The 22509-nt window shown below is 42.5% G+C and overlaps 1 protein-coding gene and 1 pseudogene across 4 annotated transcripts in view; one reads left to right on the top strand and one right to left on the bottom strand.

Moving 5' to 3' along the window:
- The window catches only part of RNF216 (ring finger protein 216), a 141810-nt gene that overhangs the window by 102345 nt on the left and 16956 nt on the right, over positions 1 to 22509 (top strand). For 3 of the 4 annotated variants that reach the window (XR_008551230.1, XM_037507088.2, XM_037507087.2), the window contains exons 14-15: positions 11983 to 12080; positions 21776 to 21998. Coding sequence is in view for 3 of the 4 variants with exons in the window: in XM_037507088.2 (XP_037362985.1) it covers positions 11983 to 12080; positions 21776 to 21998 (321 nt within the window). In the remaining variant the exon portion in view is untranslated. Of the gene's footprint in view, positions 1 to 11982; positions 12081 to 13328; positions 13616 to 21775; positions 21999 to 22509 lie in introns of those variants that run through there. The other variant, XM_054693679.1, reaches the window with a different exon arrangement.
- LOC119240270 (60S ribosomal protein L35a-like) lies at positions 18810 to 19143 on the bottom strand (annotated as a pseudogene).

Raw genomic sequence — 22509 nt, 5'->3', positions numbered from 1 at the left:
ACTGAAATACACTGCTGAGGCGGGGCAGCGGACGAGACAGTAGAGGTCTGCCTCACCTTGTGGGTTACTCCCTGGCCGGCCAGAGATCGAAGTCGTGCTGCAGAGGCTGCGGATTGCTTCTTAGTGCGGTGCTTAACCCCTTGAGCCACCAGGGAGGCCCCCCAGAGATGCTTTTATGCACAAAAATTGAGTGCCAGGATCAGTAGTTTGGTTTGACATAACTGTCTCAGAAGTTGTATTTTCTCAGAACACCTAAGAATGAGCTTGCACGAGACTGGCGCAAACCAGGTCCACACAAGACTAAGAAGGAAACCAGAATACTAATTTAGTCACAAATATAATTGCCACAGAGACACTTAAGTTGGCCTTTCAGCACATGATGTCCATCCCCACAGGCACATCTGAAAGGGAACCCAAGACAGAGTGGATCCAGTCATCTTATGGCTCGTCACAGCTGCAGAAAGGAGGCAGTGACAAGGCCAGAGATACTTGAGTTGACCTGTATAGTTCCCTCTCCCTCATATGGGTACAAACTGATAAATTTTTGATTTCCTTTTTTTCTTACCTCAGCTCAAGTTGTACCTTTCCAGTCCTCAGGTTGGTTGGAGCTATGCATTAGAAGCTGCTCCTTGATTGTGCCTTCTATTTGATTGGCAGTCTTTCTCCCTAAGTCCTTCTGCCAATTGTCTATCTACCTCCAAGAAATATATAGCGTTTCTTATTTTTGACTCTGAGGGAGAAGGGTAGTTTCTCTCCAAGTTCTGATCCATGAGGGACCCTTGTAGTCTGCCTCCTCCACTACCCCTACCTAGTTAGCTAACACCATGAAAATATTAGCTGCAATCCCCAAGCATGTTGTGGAACTGCATCTTTTGATTTCCCTGAGATCTAGAACCTCTTTTCCAGAACACAATCAAAAGTAGAATCCCAAGCAAGGCCAAGATTCCCAGAAACTCCTGGAAGCAGCTCCTGGAGCATTTCTGACCTTAGAAATCAAAAGAGATCTCTTACAGTGAGTTAAGATCAGACCTGCCTGGGTTTGTTTCTACCCAAATTCTAGCAGTGTTTATTTTTGACAGTTCGAGATGGTCTATTATTAGACCCACCACTTCCTAATACATTACTTTGCTGTTGTTCTGCCTGGTTCTCATGCGCTGTTCCTCACTAAAAGCATTACCTCCTGGTAAACTGAGAAGAGACCATTTTTTTCAATTCCTCAGAATTCTTATGAGAAAGAACTTTTCCAATCCTGTAGAAAAACTTTTTGTTTCTTTTAAGATTTATTTATTTATGAATGCAAGAGCTGGGGTACAGGCCAGAAATGCGGGGAGTGAGAGGATTTACCAGAGACAGAGTGGGGAACAGAACCGGCAGATTGACCGAAGTACACTGCTGAGGGAACAGCGGGCAAGTCAGGAGAGGTCTGCTGCACCTTGTGGGTTGCTCCCTGGCCGGCTGGGGATCGAGCTCGTGCTGCAAAGGCTGTGGATTGCTTCATAGTGCAGTGCTTAAACCCTTGCACCATCAGGGAGGCCCACTTTTTGGGTTTGAATGAATGAATGAATCCTAAATAACTTTCAAACTTCTTTTGACTGTGACCTATAATAAGAGTATGTTTTAGGGGCCTCCTCAGTGGTGCAGCGTTTGAGCGCTGGGCTGTGAAGCTGCCCACAGCCTCTGCAGTGCTGGTTCGATCCCCGGCCACCGGGCAAGGGTCCCACATGGTGCGCAGACCTCTCCTGCCGCCCGCTGCTCCCCTCAGCAGTGTACTTCGTCATTCTGCCTGTTCTGTTCCCCGCTCTGGCTCTGGTGAATTCTCTCACCTTCCCGCGCTTCTGACTGTACCCAGTGCTTGTATAAATAAATAAATAAATCTTTAAAAAAAAAGAGTATGTTTTAGTAAAAAACCAGTGCATATATAAATGTATGTATGTATAACCAAAACAATAATTTTGTTATAGAAACAAGTTTTACAAAACAGATACATGACATGTGGAATGCACTCCATATTTTCTGTTTAGTTTAACAAGACTGTTACTCATGATCTACTAAAAAATTTCATAGTCCACCAATGGGTTGCAGTTTGTAGTTTGAAAATCATGGCTAGAAGTAACTTTGGTTCCACAAACATATATTGTGTTGAGCATCTACTGTGAGCAAACACCTTTGGAAGGGGCTTAGGCACAGCCACTGCATGTCAGTCTTTTGAGGCTGTGAGCACTGCATGAAGGTGAGGCTCTGAGTCTTGAGAGCTCTCCATGAAAGGGGTGCCGGTAGAAAGGGGTTCTTTGGGACTTACCTCATTCATAACCTTGGAGAAAGAATCCTCTTTAGCCTCTGTGTATTCTGAGTGCATCAAAACCCTTTGTCATTGCCTCCCGGACCCCAGACACCCTGCCATGCATTCAGCACTTTACAGTCAGCACTGCTTCCCTCTCTTACACCCAGCACTGCATTCTTCCTTCCACTGTTTTAATCCTTAGCACCTATGATTGTGTCATAATGTGTATTTTATTTATCATGATGACTGTTAACCCTACCCCTGCATAACTTCTGGGAAGGCAGGGGGTTTTTTTTGGTCATTTTATTCCCCAGTGTCCAGGAACTCATATATTTGTCTTTGGTTTTTGTAAGAAATGTTCACCTGAAAATGCCCTTGGCATAGCTGATATAGTCCCAAAGATTCTGTTAAATGGTCATTGGAAAGAAATAGTCACTAGTATTTGAGTAACTACTATAAAAGAATTGGCGTTTCTGTTTTTGGTTATTCACATAAAGGCAAAACTGTGCTTTGATTTAGTCCAGAAAGATTTTACCTGTCACTTTATCTTAGAAATCCTGGTCCCTGTAGTGTAGTAGAAAGCAGACAACAGGCTTTTCCCAGTCTGTTTTCAGGCATTGCCTAAGTCAGTGTAAGTGCCTTTATAACTTTCTATCCCTAGGGGGCAGCATTAGCACAGAAACCAAATTTGAAGCCACATAATCCAATTTGTCACCTAATCCTGGTGGATCTAGAGAAAGATGTTTCTAATCTACAGAAGCAAGATTTAGAGATTTCTTTTCTCAAGTTTGCTACTATACATAGGAGTGGAGGGTATACGTACTGTGCACACATTTTTTTAAAATCCCTGTTACTTAGTGCCTTTATGACCGTCAAAAAATAATTTAAAGCTATGAGATCTTCTCCCAGAGAAATTCCTTTGTAATAGAGAGCATGGCCTTTGGTGAAGACTCATAATGTTGCTTACAGCTCTTGATCAGCTGTACCCTGCTTTGAGTTTCTGGCCTTAGAAATCAAAAGAGATCTCTTGCCTCCAAGATATTATTTATTTAATTTGAGTTAAAGAGAGAAATCCCCTGCAAGGAGAGTTTGACTTATAGAGGTGTGATGTAATCAGATAATAACAGGACATCAGTGAAAGATGGGGGGCTGAAGGGTACAGAGAACTAGGCCAACTCTGATTTTTCTCAGTTCCAACTCATAGGCATGTTCACCCTTTGTGAAACTCCTTTCATATGAAGAAAAATCAGTTTTCAGCATATTGAAGCTGTAGAAGAACATCTGTAAACAACATCTTTATTGAGATATGTGTATTTTCCTGAGCACCATCAAGAGCCACCAGCTTCTTGGTCATAACTGATCTCTGCAATTTTGTGCATTAGACTGGGGAAGAGAGTTAGGGAGCAAAGAAAGGAACCACAATGAAATCAGCATAGCCTATATACTTAAGGTTTAAACTCATGAATTTACCTCAGGGTGTGCATTTTATTTACTTATATCTTGATTTTTCTCATAAAATCATCATTCTTTACATATTATAAATAAGATCTGATAAGAGAGGAACTAATAGTCTTTGGGGGAGGGAATCAGTATTCCAACTTTTCATATGCTTTTCTTCCCATGTAAAATATTGAAGTCCTAGGAATGGGGCTGTATTTGTAAGTCTGCATGGAGGGGAGTATGACTTGTCTTTCCGTGGCCTTCAAATCTGTAATTTTTTATACATTTAGCCCCTTGTATGGGTCAGACCTAGCACAAGGCCCTGGAAATCCGAAGATAATGGAGACCTATTGTGGTGAATTGTAAGCACCTTAAAATCAGGAATTTTTTGCCGGCTTATTCACCAGCGAATGTCTATGAGGCACAAAATAGACTCTCAAGGAAACATTGTTTGAATAAGTGAACTTAACCCTCCTTTACAACCTGTCTATAGTCATCTGCAGGCATAGTACTAGTCTGCAAGTGCTTACTTCCTCAGAGATATGATATAATCAGAAGATTGCAAGAGACTATTAAAAGTGCTATAGTAGAGTTGGAGCCAAGTGCTCCAGGAGCTCATGGAAGGAGTGCCAACTTTCGTCCAGCTCATTTGGGTTTCCCTGAGCCCCTGGCATTTGAAATGAGAACTGATGAGTAGGTGTTGCCAAAAGAGAAAGGACATCTATACAGAGCGTGGTTGAGTCTGTCAGGGGTATGTCACTGGCAGTAAGCCAACAATGCTGGCCCTGGGTTCTGGCTCAGGGCAAGCCAGGACGCCTGTGGCAAGCTGCTTCTCCATATTCACTCCTTCTCCTCTCCCCAATCACTCCATTTTCCTGCTACCAGATATCCTTCAGATTTGAGCTGGACTGCCACCTCTGCAGGAGGCCTTCCTTGCACCCAGTGTAAAGTGGCACCTTCCCCATCCACACACCAGCCTCTCCTGGCTTCAGTTCCCTCCCAAATGTGCATTGTCTTCTTACAAAGTAGAAGGTTCTCTATTGTCCTTCCACCCACAAGTCCACCTCTGGGGGCTGGGAGGGGGAGGCAGGGACTTCCTTTGTTCGCTGACCTCTGCTGGGAAAAGAGCCTGATAGTGCTGTGGCAAGCTTTCAGGAAGTATTTGTTAAAAGGGAAGAGGGAGCTGTTGTGAGAATATTATGATTTCTTCCAGTGTAGAAATTTGTCTCCATAACAATTTCAGAATCACTGACAAAACTTTGACCTGAAGCAGTTTGGTGATGGTAATGATCTCTAACAGTGCCGTTAGCTATCTTCACATAGCATAGTCCTGGTGGCCTTTTACCAAAGGATTGGCAAGTTTTTACAAGTCAAGGCCCAGGGGCTGGTTGAAAGAGGGACCGAGAAACTGATAACTTGGTTCTGGTGTATAGCACTTACATTGAGCATCTAATGAGAATCTTAAAACATGCTTCTTCTGGGCCTCCCTGGTGGCGCAGGGGTTTAAGATGCAACCTGTGAAGCAGTCCGCAGCCACTGCAGCACGAGTTTGATCACTGGCTGGGTTGCTAACCACATGGTGCCGCAGACCTCTCCTGACTCTCCCACTGCTCCCCTCAGCAGTATATTTCAGTCAGTCTTCCTGTTCTATTCCCAGCTCTGTCTCTGGTGACTCCTCTCACCACCACCACCACCCCACACACACACACCTCTGGCCTATACTCCAGTTCTTGTTTGCATAAATAAAATCTTCTAAAAAAAAAAAAAAGCTTCCTCTATGCCCTGGAGACATGCAGCTAGCTGGTTGACTGGAGCCAGATCAGCCACCTCCTCACTGTATCCAGGCTAAGGTTGTTCTGTGACTAATAGATTCCTGTCATCAACAAGAAATGGTGTCCTCGGGTTAATCCTAGTCCATCCGGTCTCTTACTGTGGATGGCATTTGAGGAAGTCTGGCCAAGAATCTAATCTAGGCTTGAGGACTTATTCCCCTGGAAGGTATTAACTTGGCCCTAGTTGAGTGAGAGGGTTGCTGCACAATCCTACAACCTAGCAGGTCTTTGTGCACCATTAACAGTCTCAGTGATCTTCCGAAAATGTACATCAGATCGGGCCTCCCCGGTGGCGCAGCGGTTGAGCTCTGGGTTGCGAAGCTGCCCGCAGCCTCTGCGGCGTCGGTTCGATCCCCGGCTGTTCCCCGGCCACCGGAGGAGGGTCCCACATGGCGCGCAGACCTCTCCTGCCGCCCGCTGCTCCACTCAGCAGTGTGCTTCGGTCCTTCTGCCTGCTCTGCTCCCCGCTCTGGCTCTGGTGAATTCTCTCACCCTCCCGCGCTTCTGACTGTACCCAGTGCATGTACAAACAAAACAAACAAACAAACAAATAAATGAAAAAAAACATGCCTCTATTAAAAAAAAAAAATGTACATCAGATCATTGCACTTTCCACCACTCAGTCCAGCTTTCCAAACTCCTTCCTCTAGCCTCAGTTCCTACCTACATGACTCAGTGCTGTTCTCTCTCAGCCCTTCCTTTAGGCCCCAACCAGAGCAGCTTCCTTTATGCTCCTCAGTGCGCATGGCCTTCACAAGTCCTCTTCCCTGTGCCCCTCATCCCCTTCCCCCATACTTGACTAACTCTGCTCACCCTGCAGGGCTCAACTTCAGTGTCACACCCTCAAAAGATGCTTCCCTAATCCCCAGGCTGTTGTAAGTCTGCTGTTTTACATTCATGTCACCCTGGCCACTCTGAAATTTCCTGTCATGGTTGTACAGTTGTCTATTTGTTTGTTTTCTGTCTTCTTCACTAAACTATAAGCTCCAAGAAGAAAGAAACTAAGTCTAACTCGGTTATTGCTATATCCCCAGCATCTCATATAACACTTGATAAACAATAAAAATTCAGAGGATATTGGAAAAATGAATAAATAAGTTAGTTTAAAATTAAACCTGTGTTCTCACATAAGTGAGAACCTCTGTCCTTCACCTTCACTCAGTTCTGTTCATTCTGCAACACTTGATCTAAATTCATGTTTCCACCAAAGCATTCTGAAATACAAGCCTGGACAGACTGCTGCTCCTATTGTGCCCTCCAATATCTCGAGCAGTAGATGCACAGCTTTGTGATTGCCACAGTGTCTGAAAAGTAGTGGAGAGTAGAATGCCCCCTGGTGTTTGTGGTGTTTGTTTATAATGTGAATGTACTACTGTTGTAGCATACATTCCAAACATAGATAAATATAAAAAAAATTTAAAGGGTGGCATGAAATAAATCATACCTTAAAATAGTTTTGTGTACTAAACCTATTGTGCTTATTAAAATATTAACATATTAAACATGTTTAATTGTTGAAATGTTTGACTGAGGATCTGCTTCTGTTTTAGGTACTTGGTTTTATGCCTGTCATAGTTGGGAAAGGCATTTCACAAAGGGATGTCAATCCACTTGGGAGGAATACCTTAGGAGTTGCCTGGTGTTCTCCTTACTCCTGATTTTATTCATTGCCATGAAGGATGTCATCTCCTCAAAAAGCCCTGTTTGACTTACCCCGCCCCACCTCTTTTGCTCTCTCTTGGGCGCTGCGTGTGTATACCTCTGTGAATGTGTGAACTCCACTGTGCTTCACTAGATTTCCTCATATATCTCACTTCCTCTGGAGACACTGCATTCTTGCCCTAAGAAAATAGAAGTTCTCCATTTCCATTAGGGAAAGGAAGGAAAACCTACTGGTTCTGCCTGAGCTTTGATTTTGCCAAGTTTATTTTTTCTCAACAATCCCAGCATTTGTCTCATTGTCTGTTTTCCTGTCTTAAACCAGTCTCTTCTGGTCTTGGCTGGTGTCCATAGGTCATTTGGGCCTTAAAGCAGGGAAAATCTGTGACTCTGACAGCTGGAGACACATGGCCTGAAAGTCCATGGCCTATGACTCCTTGAGTCCACTAAGCATTTGTGATGGGTTGGGTGCCTAGCCTAACTTTTACTTTAAGAGGATTTACAGCGCCCCCCTGCCCCGCCCCTATTTTTTGAGTACCTGTGATGTCAAAGTAGAAAACTGGAGTTTCAGAGAGATTAGAATTAGATTGGCCATAGCTTCTGACCTCCTACCTAAAAAATAGCAACTTCTTTTCCCTGGAAAGTCAGTTTAGAAGTCTCATTGGAGAAATCACTCAAAAATGAGTAGTTTTTGCCTTATTCTGCTTCTGAGACAAGGCTGGAAGTCAGCCAGGTAAGATGCAGGGAGCCAGAGTAGGCCTGGAGTGATATAGACAGTCTGGTAACTTGGAACCTTGGTCTCATCTTCTCTGGGTTCTTTGCCAGAAGCAGGAAGCCCCGCTGTCCTTAGATGAGGTGATAACCTAGGCCAGTGTTGGTCTTTGAGGAAGCTACTTATATTAAGAAACGTCAGTTCCCTGGCAAAGTTTTCTGAAGTTGAGCTTTTTCTCCTCTTGCCCATCAGACATTAATTAAGTGGCAGAAAATGGATGAAGGCAGACATTGAGTATTTGCTTTATACTGTAAATTACCCTAAAGAATAGGCAGAACACCTTGATGTACTTTTGAGTACTAAAGTGCAGTGTGAAACTTAACCAGAAATTGCTCCATCACGAAGACATGGGCTAATAACTGCTCCTTAACAAGTTAGCCAAGGTGTGTATGTACCTTATTTAGAGCAAAGAAAAGTTTTCTTTGTGGTTTTTGGGGGTTACGGTGAATTCAGCTGTTTTCTCCTGAACAGAAAATGCCACTAAGATGATGGAAAGCAAGGTCTCTGATGAGTGTTGAAAGGCAGGATATGCATGCCCTTCATGTTTTGAAGTTTCTTGTCTAAATTCTGCCTTCCAAAATGGTCCTTGTGATTTTCTCATTAACCTGTCTTTGAAGAATGTTTCCATGCTAGAAACATTCAAGAACATTTCAGGGCTCCCCTGGTGGCACAGCGGTTGAGTGCCGGGCTGTGAAGCTGCCTGCAGCCTCTGCAGTGCTGGTTCAATCCCCGGTCACCAATGAGGGTCCCACATGGCGGGACAGACCTCTCCTGCCACACCCACTGCTCCCCTCAGCAGTGTATTTCATCAGTCTGCCCGTTCTGTTCCCCGCTGTGGCTCTGGTGAATTCTCTCACCCTCCCATGCTTCTGACTGTACCCAGTGCTTTTATAAATAAATAAATAAATCTTTAAAAAATAAAATAAAAATATCAGTAGAGTTATTTAAAAAAAAAACAAAACATTTCTTTTACCTAATATTGTTGAAGCATTTGTTGAGTCTGGGACCCACAAAACTTAGCTGTCCTTGAGAGGAGAAAGTTACAATTTAGTAAAATACACTGTGTTTAGAAGAGAGGGTATGTTTTAAAGAAACATTATAGAGCTCAGAATGTTAAATTTACATAGCCTGCTTATTCGCTTGCCTTATTTTAATTGTGGGTTTTGTTATCTAGCTAGCTAGTCTCTCCAAAAGACATTTCAGTTTTATTCTCTTCATACTCTGGACCCTTCAATGAGAAGTACTATGACTGAAAACCCACACATGACCTACAGCATACCACCATGACTTTAAAACTGAGCGGTGGCTTCATAGTGGCCCCTGACTCAGGTTGGCCAGGTTGTCTTTTGCGTCACCTAGAAAATGGGTCTCTTCCTTATAAAGAAAATCACATGAATTAATAACTGGATCACAATGAATACTGTAAAGCACTATCTAAATGGCAAGTATTGTTTTCAAGCTGTTATATCTGTGGGTGGCTGGTCGGTATTGTTTTGAAGGTTAGAATCCAGATGCCAGCTCATCTATTCTCCAGCTGTTGTTTATCCTCCCTCCAGTTTCCTGGAATATTTAGGTGTAAAGCCTGTTAAAAACAGTTTTATGATACTTTACATTTTGGTATGTAATAATTAAGTCACTACTGATTTAGCCTCTGTTTACTGATGGGATAAAGGTTGAAAACCAAAGAATTTTGTATCCCTTAGAAACAGTGTCATCTAAACATAGAATCTCAGATCAGGCTCCTTTCTACCCCCACCCCACCCATTCCATGCCTAAGAACAACATTCACCAAAGGTTATTCAGGCTCTTACCTCCCTAAGCATTCCATTTCACTTCTCTTTAAAATTTTTTTAAAGATTTATTTATTTATTTATACAAGAACCGGGGTACAGGCCAGATGCACAGGAGGGTGAGAGGATTCACCAGAGACAGAGCAGAGAACAGAACAGGCAGACTGACGAAATACACTGCTGAGGGGAGCAGCGGCGCAACAGGAGAGGTCTGCAGCGCCATGTGGGACCCTCGCCGGCCAGCTGGGATTGAACCGGCGCTGCAGAGGCTTCGGACAGCTTCACAGCGCAACGCTCAACTGCCTGCACCACCAGGGGAGGCCCATTTCACTTCTCTTTAAATTGTATTTAAGGGCCTCCCCGGTGGCGCAGTGGTTGAGCGCTGGGTTGCGAAGCTGCCTGCGGCCTCTGCGGCGCCGGTTCGATCCCCGGCTGCTCCCCAGCCACCGGAGGAGGGTCCCACATGGCGCGCAGACCTCTCCTGCCGCCCGCTGCTCCCCTCAGCAGTGCACTTCGGTCCTTCTGCCTGCTCTGCTCCCCGCTCTGGCTCTGGTGGATTCTCTCACCCTCCTGCGCTTCTGACTGTGCCCAGTGCATGTATAAACAAAAACAAATAAATAAATAAAAACATGCCTCTATTTAAAAAAATTGTATTTAATTTTTAATTAGATAGTACATTTATATAAGATTCAAAAGATACAAAAGGCCTATAGTAAGAAGTCCCACCGCTGCCTTCCAGCCTCTCAGGGAAATAAGTACTACCAATTTCTTGGGTATCCTTTCAAGTTGATTTTATTTTTCACTATATTCTCCCATCACCTCCTTTTTATTCTTTTTTTAATTTTTTTAAAGAATTATTTAGGGCCTCCGCTGGTGATGATCACACCTAAAAGGCCTGACATGAACTGCCTCTGCAGGCCTTGCCAGGCCTGTTTTTGCCAGGTCTGTAGTTAAGCTACAGGAACCAAGTCTGCCCAGCTTTGTCAGCCAGAGTCTTTTCTTACTGTTCCTCTGTTCTGTATGCTCTTCTCCTTCCACTATCCTTAACTCACCTTTCAGATCTCAGACTCCAGTTCTTCAAGCCTTCGCTGTCCCCAAAGTCTTTATCAGATCCCCAGTTTAATCTGACAACACTATCTTCTTTCATTGTACTTACTAGAGTTGTGATTTCCCTGTATTTAAATTGGATTTATGTTTTCTAAAATTCTTGTTATTGATGTCAAGATAATTTTAGCTTATAAGAAAATAACTCATAAACTGTGAAGACTCCTAGAATTAAAAAAAAAAATTAACATCTTTACAAATGAGGTTAAGCTCTGAAAGATGACATCCTTGCTTATGAGTGAGAAATTACTAAGGGGATGTCTCCCTTAAGGATTCCTAGTAATCCTAATCTAAATCATTCAGCAGAAATAACTGTTCTCTGCCAACAGGGAATCATTGGGCATAGGAATTGCATGTGTTAATAAGACCCAGACAGCCCCTCCCCTCAAGTAGCTCACAGTATTTTATTTTGAAATATCCAAGATGTCATAAATCTGACTTCTGTGGTTTTATCAAGTGGTGCCTGCCATTTAGAATACAAACTGGGTGATGGGTACAATAATTTCTTTTGATCTAAGGAGAGAAGAGTCTCCCACTGTTTTCTCCTACTGGTTCTTACCTCTTTTGTTGAGACATGCTTTTAGAACTATCTCTGCTGAAAAAAAAAAAAGAGAGTGGGCCTCCCCGGTGGCGCAGCGGTTGAGCTCTGGGTTGCGAAACTGCGCGCGGCCTCTGCGGCGCCGGTTCGATCCCCGGCTGCTCCCCGGCCACCGGAGGAGAGTCCCACATGGCGCGCAGGCCTCTCCTGCCGCCCGCTGCTCCCCTCAGCAGTGTACTTCGGTCCTTCTGCCTGCTCTGCTCCCCGCTCTGGCTCTGGTGAATTCTCTCACCCTCCCGTGCTTCTGACTGTACCCAGTGCATGTATAAACAAAAACAAACAAACCAGCAAACAAATAAATAAAGCATGCCTCTATTAAAAAAAAAAAAAAATAAAAAAAAAAAAATAAAGTTTTAAAAAAAATAAAAAAAAAAAAAAAAAGAGAGAGATCCTTAAAGAATTCAGGCCAAGTGGTGCTCAGTTTGCATTTCCTATTATTGAGCAGAAACTTGTCTGGTATCTACTCACCAGGAGCTGTCTTTGTGTTTCTTCTTCTTTATCCCCAGGAAACCTGTAGGAAGTGTCAGGGACTCTGGAAAGAGCACAATGGACTCACCTGTGAGGAACTAGCTGAAAAAGATGACATCAAGTACCGAACATCTATGTGAGTAACATAATTAAGAGGGGCTTATTGACTAATTCTCAACACCCCCATTGACCTTCTTTTTGGCAGAGAAGTCATATGAATGACAAGATCTCAAGCCACCCCAGGCTAGAGTGATCTCAGGGAAGTGACCTAATGCCTGTACATTTTCTGTTTTTTCATCTCAGCAGCATCATAAAGCTGTTCCTGTGATCAGATACAACATGTTGAATGCCTTGCATTTATGAATTCAATGTTGGTTTCTCTTTTCTTTATCATTTAAATAAATAATCAGGTAACATTTTGATTAGATTAGGGTTTGTTAGTGTTGCTTATGTTTATGTTTCCTATAGGATACTGGTGGCCTGAGATATTAAGTAGAATTACAACCTCCAGAATGCAGAATAATGTAATCAGTCATGATGCATGCCATTACCATACAGCATTCCCTATATGATTGAGCACTTAAGAAATATAAACTTACTAAGATATATTGACTTAAATAACACAGAAGTCTATTTCTCCTATATAATAGTCCAGACTTGCCAGGCCAGCGGAGTGGATCTGTCCCATGAGGTCACTCAAAGACCCAGGGTTCTTTATCTCATTGTTTTGCCATTTCCTGCGATGGTGTTCTCATCCATGTGATTGTCAATGGGTTGTAGTCACATTTACACTCCAGCCCATAGGACGGGAAAAAGAAAGAGACAAATCTTTAAGTTGTACATGATGCAGAAATTATATATATATACACACACACATGTATTGTGTATTACTTCTGTTCATACCCCATTGGTCTAAACTGGTCACACGCCCATAAGACAGACAGGATATGTAGTCTTCAGCGGGGTAACTTTATGTCCAGTTTAAATTTGAAGGGTAAGGGACAGGTTTTGTTACTTAAAAAAAATACAGTGGAGCAGTTGATAGTCTCCAAAATCACCACCACAGGTTGGTACAGTTATCTTCATTTTACATATAATTCAACTGAGGCACAGACAGCCCAAGTCATTTTCACATGATCACATAGGTAGTAAATGGCCTAGCAGTGATTTGAACCTGGGCAAATGACTTACTGTGTTCTTTGCCACAAGTTTAGTAGGCAGATTAATGGCCCCCAAAGATGTAACTGCCCTAATCTCTGGCACCTGTGAACTGGTGAATATGTTGCCTTATATGGCAAAGGGGATTTTGCAGATGTGATTAAGGTTATGGAGCTTGGGCTTATCCAGGTAAACCCAATCTAATCACATGACTCCTTAAAAGCAGAGAGCCTTTCTCTGGTCAGAAGGACATGCAATGATGGACAAAGAGTCAGAGAAATGTGAGAAGGACTTGATCTCCCATTGCTGGCTTTGAAGATGAAGGAAGAAGGCCATGAGCTGAGGAATGCAGCAGCCTCTAGAAACAGGGAACAACCTTCTGCCAACAGCCCAAATGAGCAGCAAACAGATTCTCTCCTAGACTCTTCAGTAGGTAATGCAGCCTGCCAAAGACCTTGATTTAGTCTGATGAGACCCATGCTGGACTTCTGACCTACAGAACTATAAAATAATAAATTTGTATTATATAAAGCTAATAAATTTGTAGTGATTTGTTGCAGCAACAATAGAACACGAATACGCATTTTGTTAGCAGAAGTGGATTGCTGCTGTAACAAATACCTCAAATGTGGAAGTGGGCTTCTAATTGGCAATGGGTAGAGGTTGGAAGAATTTTGAGAGGCCTAATAGAAAAAGACCTCAGTTACCTTGAACACATTGTTAATAGAAATATGGACATTAGAAGTCTACCATTGAGGGCTCAAAAAGTCTACCAATGAGGAACATTAAAGGCAAAACCATAACTGTCTTGGAGGATATATAAATCATGAATAGACTTTTAGTGAAAATATGGACATTAACAGCATTGCTGGTAAGGACTCAGATCTCATTATCAGTCCCTTTTTAAGTTGTTTTTAGGGGAGAGATTGATCCCAGTATCTCATTTCCACCATGTTGATGACGTCCTTCAGCTGGTGAGGACTCAGAAGGAATTAAGGAACATGATTTTGAAAACTGTAGGGAAGATAATCTTTGTTACAGGGTGGCAGACAGTTTGGCTGACTTGTGTCCTGCAGTTATGCAAAAAGCACAACTTATAAATAATGAAATAACATTTAATTGAGATTTCCAAGCAAATATTAAAGAATAGAAAATATGATTGGAAACAAATTGATTGAGGGAAGAGATGTTAACAAAAAAGCATAACTTGAGATGATAAAAGACCCTAATAATAAGAGATTCACTGTCAGGAAAAGCATGCTCTAGAGGAATAAAATGAGGATGTGTTCAGGTCAGATCAGTCACACAAAGGCTCTTTGAAGAGATTGAGGGAATGACTCACAGACTTCCCCCAATCTAACCAAGGAGTGTCTAGGAAGTTCAAGCATTTTCCCTCAGCCATCTGAACAGAGGCCAGATACAGAGATTAGATTCTAGGAAATATCTGTGAGTGAGCCTCATGTCTAATGCAGTAAATCCTTGTGACACACAAGGGAGCTCTACAAGGTTCTTGAGAACTTTGTATCAGAAACCCTGCCAGCTTAGACTGAGAGAGAAAGTACAAAACGAAAGCTGTCTGTCAGATTCCCCAAAATTCTACAAACAGAAACCATCTACCATCCTTGAAAAAAGGATTTCTCACAGAGTAGAGCTGTGGGCCCAGAGGGTAAGCCTCAAACTATAGAATCATTCTCAAATCTAAAATACAACAGTGTTTGCCAGACTGAATTTCTAAATTGATTGGGAATAGTAGCTCCTTTTTTCCTTCCATCTTCTTCCTCCCTTTGAACTAGAATGTCTGTTACTGTTATCCTAGACCTGACCCATCATTGTGTTTTAGGAGCAGATAACTTGTTTCTTCAGTTTCTCAGTCCCACAAATGGAAAGGAAGTATGTCCCAGAGTGGGTCATACCCAAAGTCTCACCAATATCTCTTTTGTACCATGACTATTAAATGGGACTGTTGAGTTTAGGAGATACAAATGAGATTTGGGACTTTGAGTTGATGCTATAATACAATGAGACCTTTGGGATGAGGTGACTGCAATTTGTGTGCAGAATAGACATGAAACTTTGGAGGCCAGAGGAACAGACTGTGGTAGACAAAAGAATGACCATGCCCTAGTCCTCAAAACCTGTGGTATTTTTACCTTACTTGGCAGAGGGACTTTGCCATGAAATTAAGGTTGTTATAACAATAACATAACATCATAATCACAAATACTGCTGCAACTAGAAAAGTCTAAAGTTTGTTTCTCAAATCTAGGTTTATCACTGTCTCTTAGGCAGGCTTTATAATTTAGAGTACGTGCAGCTTAAAGTGGCATGGCTTTGAGGTGATAAACATGTTGATGATTACTCTTCCTTCCAAGTAGTCATCTTGTCAGGCAGTATGTGTATTCTGGCAGTTTACTTTTGACTAAAATACCTTAAACTTCCCTTGGAGTTAGTTGTCTTTCATCAAGTTTATGAGCCAACTCCCAAAATGTCTGTTCTTGCTGCTGTGGCTATGTCTTGTCTGGTTTGAACTAGGAGGAGGGGATAGGTTGCTGGGTGCCACTAGGAAGGATGTTTTATTCATGAAGTCAGTGCAGATTTATTGAGTGCTCACTATGGATAACTGTAGTTAAGAACTTTGATCAAATTTCTTAATCTCTCTATGTCTCAGTTTCCCCACCTGTAAAGTACAGAGCATAAGTATATTTACTTTCAGGATAATTATGAAGATTAAAGCACCCAAAATGGTTCTTACCACATAATAAGACTGCTTGTATCCTAGTTTTGTTTTGTTTTTTTGTATGTTTGTTTGGTTTTTTAAGTAGACACCCGGATGTACAAATGTGACATGAGCACATTAACAGTTAACTACTTACATTCAGAGCTTGCTTGAGTCTGGTCAGATTTATTCTACTTGCAGTTGTCTCTCCAAGATGCCCCATGAGTATGGGGGGGACTGAGTTATGGTCCAAGAGATGTTTCATAGAAGGAGAAGAACTGGTTCCTTTTTGTAGCAGAGCTGCCATTCTGATTCTCCTATCAGTTTCTGCTGACAGCTCCTATCAGTTTCTCCTGATCTGCTATAGGCACTGGGAGCCACATCGGCTCCACCAGCACCTGGAAGGCCCCTCTTGGTCTGGGCCCTACTTAAATCTGGTGCCTTTTGAATTTGCAGTAAATGAATCAAAATATCATATCCAAATATGATAAATGTTGGTTCCAAAATCTAGAAAAGCTTCCCAATGTGACTTCCCAATGTGACTTCCTTTTCCAGGGGAGCAGATACAGGATAGAGCAATGTGTGCTTAATTCTGGAAGGAATAGTGTGATATACAGACCACCAGAACATTATCGAGATTATAGATCTCTATTTTTTCAAGGGATTAATCTCTGGCATGCATACACTTTATTAATGTATCATAGTGTCCCTGCTGCTTCCTATTCACTAGACTCTATGTATTTGAATAAAGCAGTGTGTTGTCCTGTTCGATTACAGATGATCAGGGTCCTTGGCAAGTATTTCTGGTATTCTCTACTTATTGGACAAAGAAAACATTTTCCAGATCAATGACTACATACCAGTTGCCAGAGGCTATGTTTATTTGTTCCGGTAGAAAATGTTATCTGGAACAGCAGCTAAATTAGAGTCAGCACCTGATTAGGTTTACAGTAATACGCTGTTCTCCAGGACACATTCTTCTGTACAGGCCAATTAGAAGTAAAAGGAGTTGTGTTGTAAATCAACTCCCCTGCATCTTTGAAGTCTTCACTGGTGCCCACAAGAATCTGGTATTACTTTCTGTAAGGAGGGGTATTCCAGGGGTTTCCACTTCCTTTCTCTACCAACTAGCCCTATCTCCATGGACCACAGAGCCAAAGAATCCTGCCAGCGGCTCAGTGTTAAAAATAAGAAAAACTAGGTGCACACAGTTTTGCTGTTGCTGAATCATAAAATATAAGTGGTAGGAGATGAAGCAGGTGTTACAACAAATACATATACAAGAAGGCTCATAGCAGCACTATTCACAGCAACCAAAAGGTGAAAACTACCCAAACGTCTGTCAACTTATGAATGGTAAATGAAGTGCACTACAGCCATTAAAATGGAATATTATTCGACCATAAGAAGGGAATGAAGTGCTGCTATATGCTGCAACATGGATCAGCCTTGAAGGTATGCTAAGTGAACAAAGCTAGTCACAAAAGGCCAATCTTGGGCCTCCCTGGTGGCACAGACGGTTGAGCCCAGCACTGTGAAGCTGCCCGCAGCATCTGCAGTGCAGTTCATTCCTCACCGGCCATGGAGCAACCCACATGGCGTGGCAGACCTCTCCTGTCTCGCCCGCTGCTCCCCTCAGGAGTGTATTTCCATCATTCTGCCTGTTCTGTTCCCCACTCTGTCTCTGGTGAATCCTCTCACCTCCCACACCTCTGGCCTGTACCGCACTTCTTGTAAGCATCAATAAATAAATCTTTAAAAATAAAAATAAATTAATTAAAAAGCCAATCTTAGTTTCATATAACTATCCTTAGGGATGTGGATATTTGCCTATGCATAAATAGAAAATCTGTTAAAGGCCAAAAGCAGATTAGCAGTTATAGGGGAAAGTAGAAATGGAGTGATTGCTTAATAGGTATGGAATCTCCTTTTGGAGTGATGAAAATGTTCTGAAACTAGGTATAGGTAATAGTTAACACAACACTGTGATTATACTAAATACCCCAGACGGTGCATTTTATGTGTATTCTACCACAATAAATATGTACACACACTCAAAAATGAAAGCCATTTAAGATTTTAAATAGTGTATACCAAAAAAAAAAATGAAGACAGCTCTCAAAGAGACTTTTCCAACATACTTAGGTAGTGATAAGAATAATGAAATCATTGGATATTGATTGGTCATATAGAGGAGGGCAGTGAACATTCCTGTTTGAGCATGAGGTCAGCAGACACAGCTGCAACTCAGGCTTCTCTTCCTGTCCTGCAGAGGAATACATCCTGTGGGGCTATTTGTTTCCTGCCTAGTCTAGAATCTAGTTGTCAAATCACCCGCCTCCCAAAAGAATCAACTGTGATTTCTCTTCAGTCCTATTTTGCACTTTCGTGTTACTGTATCAATGATTACCACACCCCATGATAGAAATTCCTTTTTTTTGGTACAGGCCCATTCTGGCCCTGTCTAACATGGTTCTTATGAATGCAAAAGCAGAGGATTTGAATAGATATTCATACAATATTGAATAACTATTTGGATATTATAGCACTGTTGAGTTGTACATTTTATATGTTCCTTCATCCATTTGGGGGAGTGCCTTTCTCCCTTCTCAACCCTGTTGTTATTATATTTCACAGTGGCAACTGACAGCTTGGTAGAAGGGGAAGCAAATGCCCCTCTTGCCAATCCTTGAGGAAAGTGCTGTGTAGACTGGACCTTTGGCGGGGACTGGTGGGGGTGTTAATTTGTTTTCTTTGGGTTTTACCACTTCTTTCACATGCTGTGTCCTAATCACATACCCAGGGAATAAGGCACCTCGAGCAACCAAAGTGCAATGTCTTAAAGGCAGACTTCAGTTCGGGTGCTCTTACAAAGAAAATTTGTGCTGTAGAAAATTGCTATTGTGTTTTGGTCATGGCATTTTATATTGGAGACTTTTATCAGAACCTTGGTTCTTTTTTTTATCAATTTTTATTTGCTTTTCAATAAGTTTAAATCCTTGAGGGGTAAAGTATCACACAATTGCTGTGTCCAGTGGCCTTAGCAGAAAGCTTGCTTCAGAATTTTGCACCAGCCATACCACTGTTTCTATAGGCGTGGGTTACCTTCCCCCAGATTACTGGTTTTATTTGGTTTGCCACTAGGAGTCACGATGTTGTTCTTTGCTCTGCACATATAAGCACATCTCTCGGCTAGATGGAATTCAGTTTCATCTAGAGCATAAACACCTCCAGTTTTAAAAAGAACTATGTGCTCCTTTTGGTTGTAGAGATCCCGCTAATTGCCAGCAGAAATGAACTTGTACCACAGCCTTCCAGCCACATTTTATTTTTTTTTAAAGATTTATTTATTTATACAAGAACTGGGGTACAGTCAGAGGCACAGGAGGATGAGAGACTTCACCAGAGACAGAACGGGGAACAGAACAGGCAGACGGACGGAAGACACTGCTGAGGGGAGCAGCAGGCAAGGCAGGAAAGGTCTGCCGTGCCATGTGGGTTTCTCCCTGGCCGGCCAGGAATTGAACCTGCACTGTAGAGGGTGCAGACTGCTTCACAGTGTGGTGCTCAACCTGCTGCGCCAACCACATTTTTTTTTTAAGATTTATTTTTATTTATACAAGAACTGGGGTACAGGCCAGAGGCATGGAAGGGTGAGAGGATTCACCAGAGACAGAGTGGGAGCATAACAGGCAGACTGACTGAAATACACTGCTGAGGGTAGCAGCGGGCGAGACAGGAGAGGTCTGCCGCACCATGTGGGTATCTCACTGGCTGGCTGGGAATCAAACCCACACTGCAGAGTCTGTGGACAGCTTCACAGCACTGCACTCAACCTGCTGTGCCAACGGGGAGGCCCCCAGCCACTTTTTTTTTTTTTTTTTAAGATTTATTATTTTTATACAAGAGCTGGGGTAAAGGCCAGAAGCGCAGGAGGGTGAGAGGATTCACCAGAGACAGAGCAGGGAGCAGAACAGGCAGACGACAGAAATACTCTGCTGAGGGGAGCAGTGGGCGCGACAGGAGAGGTCTGCCGCACCATGTGGGATTCTCACTGGCCGGGGTCAAACCTGCGCTTCAGAGTGCTGCGGACAGCTTCATGGCACAGACCTCAACCCGCTGCGCCATCAGGGAGGCCCCCAGCCACATTTTAGATGTTATGTTCCCAGCAGGCCTTAGGTATTTGCCCCTAAAGTTCAATAACAGGAGCAAAACCTTCAGTTCTTAGCATGGGGCCATGTGCTATATTATTAAGTTGACAATAAATTCACTTTATTTAAACTCTGTCTCCTGGACAATGTTTTCTGTTCAGCAAAACTTAGAATTCATTTGTTCTTTTGTAACTTGAAACTGCCTCACATGAGGCCATTCAAAAAGTAGACTTAGTGAGGGCCTGAGGGCCTCCCCTGGTGGTGCAGCGGTTGAGCGCTGGGCTGTGAAGCTGCCCGCAGCCTCTGCAGCGCAAGTTCCATCCCCAGCCACTGGCGAGGGTCCCAAATGGTGCGCAGACCTCTCCTGCCACCCGCTGCTCCCCTCAGCAGTGCATCGTCAGTCTGCCTGTTCTGTTCCCTGCTCTGGCTCTGGTGAATTCTCTCACCCTCCTGTGCTTCTGACTGTACCCAGTGCTTGTATAAATAAATAAATAAATCTTTAAAAAAAAAAAAAAAAAGTAGACTTAGTGAATAGCAACCAATTTTTTTTTTTTTTTCTGTTTTTAAACACATAATCTGGCTGCTAAGGATCTACTACAGCAGCCCTAAATATCGGTAATTAAAAACACTTGCCTTCCCCAGACTCACCTGGCTGCTCTTAGCTAAAAAACTAGAAACAGTGGAAGGAAGGAGGCTGTGTTTTCTCAGTCTTCGGAGAAGTCTGCAAAGAACTTGCCCCCAGACTATGACAGTCTTTGCAGTGAAGCATTTCCCTGGTCACCACTTTGAGTTCCTGCATGGAAGGGAAGAAAGGTGCTCAGAGTAATGGTATCAGTCCAGTTTCAGGGCTGTCTGCCCTGTGAGTCCTTCATATTCTCCCTTAGTCTCTATAGTCATATCTTTTGACTCCTTCCCTTCATGCCAGCTGAGTGGCAGCACAGCCTCTGCCCTCTGCCTTCAAGGAACTCAAATTGGTAAATGAAGACAGATACATAGACAATTATAGGCCAAGGCGACAAGTGTTAAGTTTAGACTCATGAACAGAGCACCAAATAAGCAACTAATTCGTCGATGCCAACTCTTAACAAAGAGCCAAACCTGTCGTTTGAACTGTAGTCATCTGCCCCTCCCTCTCAGTTAAGATCTTTCTAAAAACAAGTAACCTCGCCAGGAGCTTCCCATTTGTCAGGATTGAGTCATATGCATGCCTGCTCCCTAGCTATAGGGGAGTCTAGAATGTGGGATTCTAACATGGAAGTGGACTCTGCCAACTACTGTCACGGGCCATGCATGGGCTCTGCCAGCAGAAGTCATAGACTGACTATTAGATTATCCAGCCATGCCTGTCCCACCCCCATGCCAAGTATTTAAAAGTCTAAGGTGTGTATGAAAGTAAGGTTTAGGCTTAACCAGCTAGCCATTATCCCACTTTGTATATACAAAGCACATTATTCAGTAAGACTGAGTTTTTTCTTTTCTTTGTAAACCTACAGGCCCTCTTATAACAAATATAACAATCATGTACTGATGCTAGTTATTGCACATTGTACCAGAGTGCTTTAGGTCTATGATCCTCAAAACAAATTAAATTGGGTTTACTCAATTTAAAACTAAGGAAACTGTCTCCAAGCAGTTGAGTAAATTATCTAACTGATAAACTGAACCCAGTTATCAGACTCCAAAATACAGACTCCTTTTACTCTTTAAAACATCATAGATGGAAGAAAATAAGTACTTGATGGCCGTAACATTTTGCTTTCCTGCTCAGCTTCCAGGCCATCTCTAATTACATTTTCTTTTTTTCAGTGAGGAAAAAATGACTGCTGCCCGTATTAGGAAATGCCACAAGTGTGGGACTGGCCTCATCAAATCTGAAGGCTGCAATCGAATGTCCTGCCGCTGTGGTGCCCAAATGTGCTACCTCTGCCGAGTGTCTATCAATGGGTATGACCATTTTTGCCAGCACCCTCGCTCTCCAGGAGCCCCTTGCCAGGAGTGCTCAAGATGCTCTCTTTGGACCGACCCCACTGTAAGTGAATGCATCGTTTCCTGTTACTTAGTAGAGAGAAAATATCAGAAAGATAGGATAATGAACAGATTTTACATATACATGACAAGTTTTGACTTCTGAAAAGTAAGAAATTACATAGACTGAAAACCACAGGAAAAAATTTGAGAAAATGTTAAATAAAACTACTCCTCAGAAAGGAGCATGCCCAGTTATGAGCAAATTCTTTCAACCCTTTAGGGAATAAAGTTTGTCTATGCCATCTGAAATACTCCAGGGCATAGAAAAGAAAGAAAAGGTTTGCATGTATTTGTATAAAGCCAATATAATACTGATACCAAAATATATAAAAGCATTCCCATTAAGTCAAATATAAGACTGTCACCACCATTTTATGCTGGAACTGCTAATCAGTACAATTAACTAAGAGAATAAAAGGCATAGATATTAGAGAAGATAATTATTAATATATTAGGCACCCTGTTTGTCAGACACTTTCCTTAGCACTTTTTTATGTAAAGAAGGACAAATT

Source organism: Talpa occidentalis, unplaced genomic scaffold (assembly GCF_014898055.3).
Source record: "Talpa occidentalis isolate TD23 unplaced genomic scaffold, MPIMG_talOcc4v2.1 talOcc4.12, whole genome shotgun sequence".
Classification (NCBI taxonomy): domain Eukaryota; kingdom Metazoa; phylum Chordata; class Mammalia; order Eulipotyphla; family Talpidae; genus Talpa; species Talpa occidentalis.
Note: the sequence above shows the minus strand (reverse complement) of the source record. Positions and strands in the feature narration are given on the sequence as shown.